This window comes from Cebidichthys violaceus, unplaced genomic scaffold (assembly GCF_023349555.1).
Source record: "Cebidichthys violaceus isolate CVI_PGR_0920_01 unplaced genomic scaffold, fCebVio1.0.p SCAF_19, whole genome shotgun sequence".
In the NCBI taxonomy this organism is placed as follows: domain Eukaryota; kingdom Metazoa; phylum Chordata; class Actinopteri; order Perciformes; family Stichaeidae; genus Cebidichthys; species Cebidichthys violaceus.
In genome coordinates this window covers 4280313-4293360 of record NW_027176361.1, presented here as the reverse complement: position 1 = coordinate 4293360, position 13048 = coordinate 4280313, and the positions used below count along the sequence as shown (strand labels likewise).

General features: G+C 41.7%; 1 protein-coding gene across 2 annotated transcripts; it reads right to left on the bottom strand.

Moving 5' to 3' along the window:
- Positions 1-233: 233 nt before the first annotated feature.
- On the bottom strand, positions 234-11747 carry si:dkey-33c9.6 (active breakpoint cluster region-related protein). Of its 2 annotated transcripts, none has more exons than XM_068713332.1 (22): positions 11638-11747; positions 11285-11397; positions 10485-10589; positions 8794-9012; positions 6869-6976; positions 6723-6777; positions 6597-6649; positions 6234-6371; positions 6024-6145; positions 5772-5928; positions 5571-5690; positions 5393-5468; positions 4730-4825; positions 4445-4519; positions 4256-4353; positions 3798-3899; positions 3067-3230; positions 2708-2847; positions 1930-2064; positions 1456-1561; positions 1150-1291; positions 234-435 (listed from the first exon to the last, which is right to left on the bottom strand). In XM_068713332.1, exons 1-22 carry the CDS (start codon positions 11687-11689, stop codon positions 334-336), a joined length of 2478 nt encoding a protein of 825 aa, XP_068569433.1. In that variant the 5' UTR covers positions 11690-11747; the 3' UTR covers positions 234-333. The 2 variants fall into 2 exon arrangements, with proteins under 2 accessions (XP_068569433.1, XP_068569434.1); XM_068713333.1 differs by having other exon boundaries at positions 4445-4516.
- Positions 11748-13048: the final 1301 nt, after the last annotated feature.

The following is a 13048-nucleotide window of genomic DNA, read 5'->3' as shown; positions in this document are numbered from 1 at the left end:
CAGGATAATCGTCTCAGTACATAAATACTGCCTTCTAGGGCGTCCTGGCTACACATACAGTATATTAGTCAGTACAGTAAAAGCTGACATAGTTCTAGGTCTGTGAGAAATAATGTTGCATTTGTGTTTGTTATATCTGACAACTAATGCTACTGCACTAAATCAAAATTGCTTGTATTGAAAAATGTAATCTTACAAAAAGGGACAAAATACACAAAATCACAGTATTTTTTTAATCAATAAATAGTTTTATTGTCTTATAGTTCTACCGCAGATCTTTTTCTTTACATGCAGTATTTGAAGTCCCTGCCAGCCGTGACACTGATGGTGGTCTCATATGTGGGTGGTCTCATCTTCAGCGTCTGTGTCATGTGGCAGAGACGTCTGGGCTTCAGGGAGGTTGTTGCACTGCAGGTAGCAGAAAACCACTTGGACCTGAAACACACACAGAGGAGTCTGTAGAGGATCATTTCACCTGTACGCTATGGATGAGTTATTATACAGTGAAGTGAATTATTTTACAGGTTAACATTATAATATACTGTACAAGAGTTTCTACCTTTCTATTTATTTAACCTTTTTAATTTATTTCATAGGAAGAAGCTTAACCAAACAGAATAAATATTTCCTTCGTTATAGCTGAAGGGTTTAATTTCAAAAAGGTTATCGTCTGTAAATAATTTATCTTTGTCTAATCAAGCTACCTTTGATGACCTTTATTTATGGCTATTAGGTGGGGGGGGGGGTAGCTAACTGAAGCAGTTTATATTTAAATACTAATTGTTAGATATTTAATAAACTAAGTAGTAATTATTTACATTGTATATATCTAATTTAGAATCATTTTTTATCAACAAAAAAAGATTCTGTATTTCCTTACAATCGTGTGCAAAAAGGCTTAAAAATGTTTTTTTTTTTAAATGTGCTCGTGTAAAATAAACATCATGACTGAAAAAGATAAAACTCAAAATCTTTTTTTGAAATTAAAATAAAATTCTACGACAAAACATAAAAATAAAGTCATCCTCTAAAATGCAACCGTTTAGAAAGCAAAGACCTTATTTTGGCAGAAAATGTGTTGAAATGTTGCAACGCCAAACATCAATCCTCCTCTGTATTGAGCAGTACTTTGTGCTGCTTCATTCCCACCTGCACCACCACCTCCTGGGAGATATCCATGGCGGGACCGTCGTGCCCGAGTCCAACCACAGGGGAACGCAAGAGGCTCGGACCGAACACTGTAGCCAGGTTCATCAGAGACATCTTGTTGACGTCTTGCTTCTTTGAGACTCTGGAGAAAAATGATATGTGAAGAAATATAATAACTCAGTAGAGGCAGCATAACATACAATGAAAAGTATGTAGTAGTTCAGTAGGAATAGGGCTTGAATCTATCTCTCATCAGTTTCCTGACAGTTAATTAAGCGGTGTGCTGTCGTGTGATTGATGACGGACCGTTGGAGGTGGTGCAGCAGGTACAGGAAGGTGTGGCGGTTGGGCTCAGGACAGGACTGCAGCAGGGACAACATGGACACCAGCCGAAAGTTGATGTCCTGGATTTCTGCAGGGGAGAGAAACACGCGTACATGTGAAGTTCAGTTCACATGGTTGAAAGGCCATTTCAAGAACAAGTGTGGTGAAGAGTTATTGCATAAATGTCATTTAGAGCCCACTTTCTACTGTACATTTTAGGTCAAAGAAACAGGAAAATGTGATTTTAACTTTATAGGGAGAAATGTTTTGAGAGATTATGACAGATTTCAGTTGAAAGTGATTGACAGGAATGTAATGTAGCAATGAACTATGCGTCTATGAATGACAGGCCTCTGAACATAATGAAATACTAATTTATACAACCTCATCACGAACAAACACCCATTTAATCCCTCCAGGTTCTAATGGAGGACATGTTTCTGTGAGGTGTCTTACCCAGGGTCCTGGTCAGGCTCTGAAACATCTTAGTGGGTATAAGAGGCTCAGGCAGCTCCCTGAAGTACAGTTTGAGAACACCAGAGACAACGTTCACTTCCGCACTTCTCAGCCTGGTTACTGCTTCACGCAGATCTGAGCGGGGCAGAAACATGACAGTTGTGATCAATAGTTCTGTGTCGGCTTTTGGCATTCACTTCACTGTCTTATGAGCACAAGAAAAAAACGCCTTCGATCCAGGTGGAATTATATCTCAACTGTTGGATGGACCATGAAATTTGGTTCAGACATTCACGGTCCCCAGAGGATGAATCCTCATGACTTTATTGACCCGCTGGCTTTTCCTGTAGCGCCACATTGAGGTTAACATTTCTGATGTTGAGTTGAGTAAGATAACTCGACAAGCATTGCATGGATTTCAGTGAAATGTGGTTAAAACATTCATGGTCCCCGGAGGATGAATTGCAAAGATGAAACTCTGATACTTCATCTGGCGCCATCCTGAGTTCAACATTCCTATTCGCTCAATACTTCGGTTTATGACAAAAAACCTGCAAATTATTTAAATTCCTATCAGCCTCAGATGAACTAATTAAATAATAGCATGTTTACATGCTGAGCTCTGCTAGCGTGGCTATAGACTCTCAGGAAGCTGAGGTCTTCTTTGTTTGAGCATGGTGACCCAGTGTCAAGTTTATAAAAAGAAGTCAAAACCTTGGATAAACAAAACTAAAGGTCCGTCTGAATTGCAACAGAAAGCCTGCAGTGTTTTTCTTACTGCTGTTGAACGCATTCTTGAGCGTGCCGATGTCACTGGTGGTTCCTGAAACCCTGTAGATGCCCACCTCGTCCATGCCTCTCCTCTCCACTTCCTCCACACAGCAGCGCACCACATGTGGGACGAGCACTCCCTCGTGTCTGACACAGAATTGAAAGTATTCAAAAAAGTCATTTCAGATTCCACTCTTGCCACACTTCCGCTTCTCTTTAGCCCACTTTCACACACAACAAACTGCCTCACTTAGCTGCACAAAACAAGAGGGAAATAAAACTCTCAACTAGACTGAACTGCAGTTTCAGTTTCAATCCTTTTTGACGGCCCCATGAGCCCAGACAGGGTCGGCAGCAGGAACTTACTGGCACAACGTTTCAATGGGGACACAGAAGATAGGTTTTTGTTGAGCTGTAGCGCTCGGCGGGTCAAGTGGGTGGGGACAGTACTTCAGAGAGAGAGTCACCTCCACCTGGCCGAGGTACAGAGTCCGTCTCCTCCATCGCTTATTCAGGCTTTTAGAGTCCAACTGATGGACAAACACAAAATATTAGAACACACACAAATGATTATAAAATGCTTTGGATGTGAATCCAGTGCAAATAATTAGCAAAAGTTGACATGACAAACACACATCCAGCAGATGGGGGAAACATTATCGTTCACTTGGAGTCGTGTTCCCGGCCACCTGCTAAATACAAGTCAAATATTCACTCTCTCCACTTTGGTCTCCACCAACTCCACAAATGTCTGGCTCTTTAGCAACTAAATGCTTCATCACGTTCACTTGCTAGTCGCCAACTTTATGTGTTAGCTGTTTGGTGTTTTGCAGACAGCATGAAGTCAATTAAGTTGGGTTTTTTTTGCTCAAAATAAGTGGTGATAGTGAACCCGAAACAGTAAAGTTATGGGCCATAAAACCAAAAAAAATTGCTGAAAGACGCTAAAAAGTATTGTAGAGCTGTGGGGAAGCTGTCGGTGATAATTCTCTGCAGCTTTGTCACTACAAGTGACACCTTTCACATTGCACACAGTCATTTTAAAGCTAATTTTTGTCAGCATGATAACAAATCTGAAGCTCATTCCGTCTTCATACCTTTACAGACGCTTTGCCCAGGACCGTATTGTCCTGTCCATCTGACTGACTCACACAGAGCACCCTCAGGTCCTGTGCCCCGTCCACCTGGAAGCACAGCTCCTGTTTGACAGAAGGATGGCGGTGTTAACACTGACGACGACAGCAGTGTCCTAAAGCTACAACAGGGGCATTCATGTCTTATTTAAAGTCTTTTGATCCTGGCTACCAGTTGGATTTAGTGTAGACTTTACTGCCACCGATCATGTTTAAAGCGTGGCATGGTCTGGTCACACCGCTGACTTTTAAATCCTCCTGAAGCCTCACATAATGTCGGATGCTGTCTAGACATGAAGAAGTCATATAACCAGCCTGAACTCTGGCTGGCGAATCATCTGCCTTTCATATCAGTTTAGCGCTCTTCTGTTTCACGTTTAGGGCCAACTTGCATTCAATTATTTAGTAAAAGAATAACAAACCTGGTCCCAATGTGGGTTGAGGCTGTGCACTGATGAGTGTGTCTGAGCTTGTTTATCGTAAAACTCATAGCCATCCACTTCCACACACACATACAGAGCTGAAAGAAAAGGAATATCAACCTTTATCTTCTTCAGTTTGAGGTTAATTTATATTTCTAGTCCCATATAAAAATCCCATATAAAACATACAGGCTGGTTGCTGCAAGCCGCAGGCAGAGTGGATGGCCACACTCAGAGTCCCACACAAAGACTTCTCGTCCTCTACTGGTGAGAGACAAAGACATCCTGAGGCTCACTGGGTTTAATCGTCCTGAACAAAAGTGAAACTGAGCAAGATGAGAAAGACAAAGAAGGTTTCGCAGGCCAGCATTAAAAGATCAAAAGCTCACAGAGTCGCTGTATAGTATTTCAGATACAGGATGTGATTCTGTGGCGAGGGAAAAGAGGCGGTTGATGGAGAGGTGATGGTTGTACCAGGGTGTGTGCTGTGGAGTGGTGGCTGCTGAGTCATCCTCAGTTTCACACATGCACTGGTGAGGGTGAGCAGGTCCGGAGGGACAGTTTCTATGTCTGATAAACAACACACAGACAATAGAGGCACCAATCAGCTTACAGAGCCACAGTGGCGAATGGGAAGAAGAAGAAAAAACACTAGTCTTGTCAACAATAGGCTGGTTAGTAATGATAGGGCTTCTATTTCTTTTTGACAATTAAGATCTAGTTGAGGCAGTTAGGAAATTATGCCAAACAAAAACATGTTGATTGTGTATATTTACCATCATTGTGTATCACCTTTAATATTCCTATTATAATATTGAGGCGCCTTTGCAATACAGCACAGATCTGTTTGGCAGATCAACCTTCTCTATATTAGAGCAACATAGTTTTCGAGATCAGTTTCAAGTTGTATAAGAGAGTCCAGCAGCTTTACTGACTTTAATTCCATGATTAAATAAAATCAACCCAATCATGTACCTATCAATAAACGTGAACACTTGATGTGTCTTAATGTTGTTGTTGTACTGTGAGTATGTACTGTCTTCTAATGTGTTGTTATACTATAGTGTTCATTTTCTTAACAGCGATGTTAATCTGTTTCCTGCCCGGTATCACATTGGTCAAAAGCTGTGAACTTACTGTCTTTGGTGAGTTTATCGATGACTTCTCTCCATTCTTCAAGCTCATAGAGGGAGGAGAGGAGCAGAGTGTGACTCTGCAGTAAGGTGAAGCAGATTGTTTTCATGTTAGTCGTTTATCAGTATTCAAAACTGAAACTTTATTGACAATGACGGGCTGTGTATGTGTATGTGTGTACCTTGCCACTGGGGCTGTGCAGCTCCAGTGTGTAAACAGGGGAGTGTGTGAGCAGCATCAGCTCCATTTGCTCCAGTTTCTTCCTGCTGCGAGCCGCAAAAACCAAGCCCCTGGACCTGTTCTTTAGACAAACACATTTTTATATTTCACTTGGCTGTAAAAAGCACCAGATTAAAAACTCTCTCTGTATTTGCAAACATACTGCGTGTTGCCGTAGCTGTTGGCAGAGGAGGTGCATCTTGGTTCTTATGGTGTGTAAGCGAAGGTGTGCGTCCGGTGAACGTTCCTGGTCTGCAACCCAGCGGAGTTTGAGACCAGCGAGGGGCAGATACCAGCAGAACCTGTACTGCTCCTGCCTCCTGGAAGAATACATGCAGTGGTTTTTACTGCTGGCCCGCTCAAAATGTCGACCCCATTTCCCATGAGCCCCGCTGCTTTCTCTTGCTGCGCTCACCCTCTGGTTGCATGTTTGTTTCTCGTGCACAGCAGGAGGTCGGTGTAGAGGAAGAGGTGACGCAGGCTGCGTTCCCCGTCGCTCACATCCACCACAAAGCCGTCACGCATCAGCTTACGCCTCTGAGTGACGCACAAACACAACACGTTCTTGGGTGTAACGCACAAGTATTTCACGTACATCTTGGCTAGATATTTTTGTAAGCCTCACCATGCCGTGACTGAGCATGACCTCTCGTTTGCATTGTGAGCTCTCGTTGACACCAGACAGGAAGCTGCGGGACAATCTCAGGGCTTCCTGTAAGAAGGTGTAATCTCCGTGCTCCTCTGGTGTCGTATTCAGGAGGTCCTACGAGATCACAGAGAGGTGGCTGAGTCAGAACTGTGCCAAGTAAGCAGGAAAAAGTAGCAGAAGATCCAACTCCTTGCTAAGTCCTGGGACTGTGCTCCAATTACACTGCATGATGAATAATTTAGTCATCAAATTGTTGATGCAAATGCTAAAGAAAGATGATCATGATCAGAGAATACCAGTAGAAGCTACAGAGGTTCAAGAAGGGATTCATTATCTCACATGCAGCACTAGTGTGGTCTTGGTTACTCTGTCCAAAGGCTTGTATAGCAGAGCTGCAAAAACAAAGACAACAATCAGACGCCGTCAGCCAACAAGTTACCAAAAAAAATAATTTTGAGTATTTACCTTCAAATGTGTATTTGGTCCGAGTTTTGTTCGAGCCGTTGCTGGACATCATGCTCTGGAGAGATAAAGTGAGACCGGTTGGGATAACCGTGTACACAGCTTGTTACAGTAGGTGTTCCCTCTGGATGTGAAGAGGTTGTGGTTACCTGAGCCAGGGTTCGGAAGCGAGGGTCTGAGTGGGTGCACTTGCGAACAACTTCAACAGCTTCCACATAGTTTCCAATGAAACCACCGTACAGCCCAAACTGGTTCACCTGTGACGGCAGAATAACGGATGGATGAGTGGAGGGGAGGGGAGGGAGGGGGTGAAGAGTCTCCTCACTCACTACTATGTGTTATCACTAGTGGCAACTAGAGTGCATCTCAGTCCCCTCATCCGCTACTCAGCCCTATGAAGTGTAATATACAACGACTTTGAGGAAAATTGCTTGCATGCATCGCCTCTTGTTTCTTGAGTTTGAATGAAATGTGTTTTAAGCTGCTTTAATTTAACAATCATTGGTTGTTAGTCGGCTCACTTTAATTGTTTTGCACAACGTGTCTGGCTAACAGAAAGGGGAACTACCAGCACACACACTGCTGGACATCGCTGCAACTCAGCCGCTGCTACACGGGCAAACAGCTTGGTGAGTTTATTTTTGTTTTTTGTAAGATTGTATGGCTTGTCATGCACAACAACTTCAAGCCAATCGCCTGCATTCAGTCGTTCATGTTTATGAGTTTGAATGATGTGTTTTATGACGCCTTACAGACCATTGGTGTCTAGACGGGGGGTTAGCAAATTGTGCATTGTATTCATTCAGACACACAAAAGCAGATCTGCACTCCACTGAGTGCACCTTTCTAGTTTGTATTCATTCATTCATTCATTCCCTTCATCTGGGCTGTCGTGCGTTTCACTAACAGCCTGAACATGTGCTCTTTATCTTCTGATATCCAGAATAAATATAAGTTCAGCACAGCCACATGACTGTCAGGATAGAGGACTGAAACAGGGAAGTTTGTCTGCCAACTCTGATTTAATCCTCTTTACACACACATTGCTGCACACTCTCATGAAGAGAACTATCAAGAGTGCTACCTAAGCACAGGTGTCTTATAGGCTGTCATTAAGGCGTGTCCATTTAGCCAGAGCACAGAGGAATCCCTCCCCGTAGGCTGGCCTTGTTCACAGCAGACGCTCGTAGCAGGAGAACCACAGATGGAACTAATAACATTAACGACGGCTGCACATCACTGGCAGAGCTTCACGCTGGAGCCCTCGTTAATGTCATTATTTACACCTGTGCTTTACCTGCTAGGGCAAGTCAAAATGTATGCTTTGAAATCTTGGTTTGGTTTTATTCATAAAAACAATATATACTAACTAATACAGTACATATAATACATATTGTATTTGAAAAAATTTACACAATACAAAAATGTTTTATTTTTTAAGAACAGTGAAAATTAGGTTGATAAGAGCATTGAGAGTGAAACAAAACAGTAAAGTTGCAGACCATGAAACCAAAACAACCAGCTGAAAGACGGTAAAATACTCTGGCGAGCTCATGGATTCCCTAATTGAAGCATGACACAGGAGACAAGCACCGAACGTTAACATAGTTAGTGTCAAAGCCAAAAAAAAAAAGCTAAATTTGTTATTATGATGTGTCCAGTAGACCATTTAGGACGCCAAGAGCCAAAATACTTCTTCAAGAAGTTTTAAATATGGTAACTAAATATGGTAACTTGTTCATTTGACCAAGCGGAAGCAGAAGTTATCTTCTTTCTTTGCTTTGGTTTGCCACGGAATATCCTTTTATTTTTGTTGTTGTAGCGTAGTTTCACACACACATCCACACACACACACACACACACACACACACACACACACACACACACACACACACACACACACCTGTCATCTGCTTCATCTACTGGACTACTGCTGGACAACAAAACGTGAGTAACATGAGTTCATGTACTTTAGTGAAACCTTGTTGAGCACGTTTCTTGGCGATAGAAATATGGCTCAATGGACTTAGTGAATGGACTCCTTTTCTATGTCTAGACCCACTAGAGAACTTACCATTTTCAGGAACAGGTCTCCCACCACCAGATTAAAGCCTGTGTAGTTCATCTCTCCGTCCTCCCCAGGACCGGGCTCAGTCAGCCGGGCCTTCAGGCCAGAATAGAAGCTTTGGTGCATGTCTCTGATCTCAGGCACCTGGTAGAAAACAGTCTGGACCTGTCGACTGGACAGAACTGGCTGGGAGGTCCCGGCTGAGGCGCGCAGAGCCTTCATGGGCTACAGGGGAAATAGAAGATTGAATAAATTGAGCTGTACAAGCAGAGAGGCTAAAGGCCAATTCATGTAGGTGAGAACGAGCTGAGTGTGAAGAAGACAAGAGAAATAGGCAGTGGTGAGGCGAGAGAAAAGGAGAATGTGTGAACAAACTGAATCAACGGACAGTTGACGCCCAAAGCTTCACTTTCACGCGTTTCAGCAGCCTCTAAACTCTCAAACCCGCTGCTGAATAACAACAAGCATATAAAAACAAACATACCCACGCCACTGAGCAACAACAGTACTGACAAAACATCAATTCTGTGCACGTTTTGTTTTTGCGTGAGTGTTAAATGAGTCAGATTAATTAAGAATGGGGGTTGCTGTTGTTTTTAATAGCAGAGAAAAAAGAAAGCACAGTCATTATTACACCATCAAGTCCAGCCTTGAATATTTTTTTACTCTTAACAACCCTAATAAATTAAATACATTTCAGCAATGCTTTGCTGTCATTAACAATCAACTGAAAAGCTAATAGCAGTAGTTTACATGTATTCACTCTCTTGCCGAAGTTAAGATGATTGATACATCTCTCATACCTGTACAGTTAATATGACGCTACAGCAAGCAGTCTGTTAGCTTAGCTTAGCATAAAGACTTGAAAGTATGCTTAAAATTTGGGGAAACAGCTAGCCTGGTACATAACAAACGTAACAAAACCTGCTCCTCTAAAGCTTCACTAATTAACTGTTTGTTTCTGTATAGCTGAAGTTAGCATTAGCTGTATTTATTGGCCCTAACCAGTCGCCAGGCAGGACTCCAGGAAGTTACAGGGCCAAGAAATAGTCTGGCACATTATCCACCATAAAACAGATTAAACAAACAAGTTATAACGTGTTCATTTGTGAGCTTTAGAAGGTGTATGTGTGTGTATTTGGATAGCTGTGGACAGAGACAGGCTAGCTGTTTATTCCCACTGTTTACAGTCTTTAAGCTAGGCTAAGCTAACCGGCCGCTAGCTGTAGCTTCCATGAGAGTGGTATCAATCTTCTGAGGAGAAAAAAGGGGAACCTCATCTATGATGGAGAACAATCAATTTGTGGTTTAACAATGGCGCTGAACAACAAAGACATTGGATGTTCTGCTTATAGTCTTGTGTGACACGCTAACCATATGCACGCGACTGCTGCTCATACTTAGATACAGTAAACACATCCAAAGGACCGACCTCCTTTACATTCACGTCAAGTGGAAAACTTTTCTTTGTCTTTGGACAGCAAGTTGGATTCGAAATAAGGGTCACGTGCTGATTGTACTGATTGTTTCATTGTTATGTGGCGACGGCAGAGCAACAAAGAGGAAGTTTAACCGTAATACTAATTATATCATATGGGTTTTTCCCTTTTTTTGCAATATGGAATAGCCCAGAGAATAACATGAGTTTTAATGCTAAAATAAGGAAACTTAGTTTCAGTTATATGTGTGCATGTTACCATCAGCAGAGCCTCCAGCTCTCTGAGATAAACCTCCTCAGTCTCCAGGATGCCTTTCAGGACCACGAGCCTCCTCTCCAACATTTCCTTCGGACTGCATAACGTCTGAAATCACAGACATCCAATCCTTACACCAAACAATTCATTCAGTCAGCAATACTACGAATGCTGACTCGTCGTTACGTTAAGGATACAAATCTAAAAGATGAAGATGACTTTGAATCGGATAAATATTGACGTCATCACACTCAAAATGTATTTTTCTGTGAATGACTTTTTGGCAAACAAAAGGGTTTTGCTCATGCATAGACCATAAAACACATAAAACAATAACTATCTCCTTATTTGATGTAAGAAAAACTTCTGTATTTTTGCCACCTTCATCAAATGTGGGTTACTTCTTCATCACTTTTCAACATACTGGGGTCAAAAAGAACAAGGAAGTAAAGTCAATGTCAACAGAACACAACAGTTATTTTTGTATTCGGTTTTGTTTCCTGTCTGTTTTGAAAAGCATTTTCTGATAGAAGGAAGGTCCGAAATAAGCTGGACATTGGAGTGTCTATGAGCCCACGTATTGTTTTTTGTACTATGTGGAATTCTTCAAAATTCACTCAAATGTAGGTCGATGGACAGCTAATGGATGAGAGAACTTTTGCAAAATATGAGGTATAACTTGAGGACCTGCTAGTAGCTTTCTTCATCTGTACATAAAGTATCCCTCTCTGTTTTACAACTGGTATGCCTATCATAAAAATAAAATCGTTACACATCTGTAAAGTGAAGGAATGCAAACTCACGGGGGTGTCTGGGAAGTCTAAGGTCTCGGGGTGGAGAGGAGAGAGCAAACAGGACACTGCCTCCTCCTGGAACACGTCCTCCTCCAGAGCTTCAGTCTCCGCTTCCACTACAACTGACACACAAACACACACAACACGTAACATGTAGTAGTAGTAGTAGTAGTAGTATGTGTTCCCGTATCTGCTTGCACGCCTTAAATATTAGTGTTCCTAAATGTACAAAAACATAGCTGATCGTTGACTGAGGTGGTTTAGAGAATATCTTTCCATTTTTTTCTAAAGTAGAGAATATATAATGCTTTGTTGATGAACCTCTTTCTACACATGACAAACACAACGTCTCCTTCCCTCACCTGGTACATGCTGTGACTCCAGATAACTCAAAGCCTCCTGGTAGACGTCCATCGGGGCTCGGATGTCCTCCTCTTACAATGCACGCTGAGCTCTGGAGACGCAGCCTGAGAACGCACTCAGAAAACTTCCTCTTTCTTTAACGGGTGCGCAAAAAGGGGAAAATACAGCTTCCGTTCTGACCAGTAAACGCCGATGAGAAGTGGCACCTGCTGCTTTAATCCAGTCCCACAGTTGCACTTCACTTCCTGTAAATGAGCCAATTTCATCATACTGGTTGCAGAGTGTTTACTATCAAATCTTCACAACTGCATATTCCTTCATCAGTTTCTGAAATTATGACTTTAACTAGTTGCTATATTACTGTACCATACTTTAATTCTGACCACAGCCTGCAGGGCGTAGTTTTTAAGTCTTAAAAATTTACATATATCTAGTAATACACATGTAAAGCACATCAAAACGCTATATAGTTTGACAGTAGAGTAACAATCAAATTGAATAGGACCTACTACATATTAACAGCTAATGCAATTCACATAAAGTAAATATAAAAAGTACATAGCACAGCATACAACCTATGGAAATCTAATTAACAGTACTTGCTGAACCTGTAACCCCAAAATCATCCCATAATTTAAACCAAGACATACAAATAAATCTTATGCGGCTGTATATTCCTTCATCAGTGTGTTTATTAAACGTGACTGACGTTCAATGTTTTTATAGTCCAACGCTGCCCTCTGCAGTAAAACAGATGTTAACACGGCTTCATTTGTGCTCCTTTGTTTCTTGTGTTTTAGCGTTGAATTAGTTGTTGTTGTTGATACAGTTCACCATTTTTCCCTACGCTTATTCTCACTGGACTGACGTGTAACACCACCACAGCCCTGAGGCGCTCATTCGTTTCCTGTTGGGGCGTTTTAGAGGGTGACACTGCTGGTTGTGGTTTGTGGTGTCACGAAGCCACATCTCCTGTATGTGCTGACACTCTCTTTAAGGGCAAAATATTATTATATATATATATATATATATATATATATATATATATATATATATATATTATATTTAACTACATCAAATTGAGATCTAGTCACATTTTTGAAGACGTGCAAATGAATAATGAGCATTTTGTGTCTACGTCAATTATAAATCAAAATATGTTCACTGAAAAAGGAGCATAACAAATTGATTTCTTTGATTTTATTTCAGTCTGGTGTTTATTTAAAGATGTGTCAGTTCATTTGGGAGCGCTAGCAAGCTCCAGTCTTGTGTTTGGAGCTTTGGCTGTAGTTCACATGGATGATGGATGGCGCTATAAACCTTCAGCGATATATTTCAGCCACTTGGGGGCAGTAGAAACAAACCTTTTAAAGTAGATGTGTTGGCAGCAACTAGCCTTCCTTATTCACA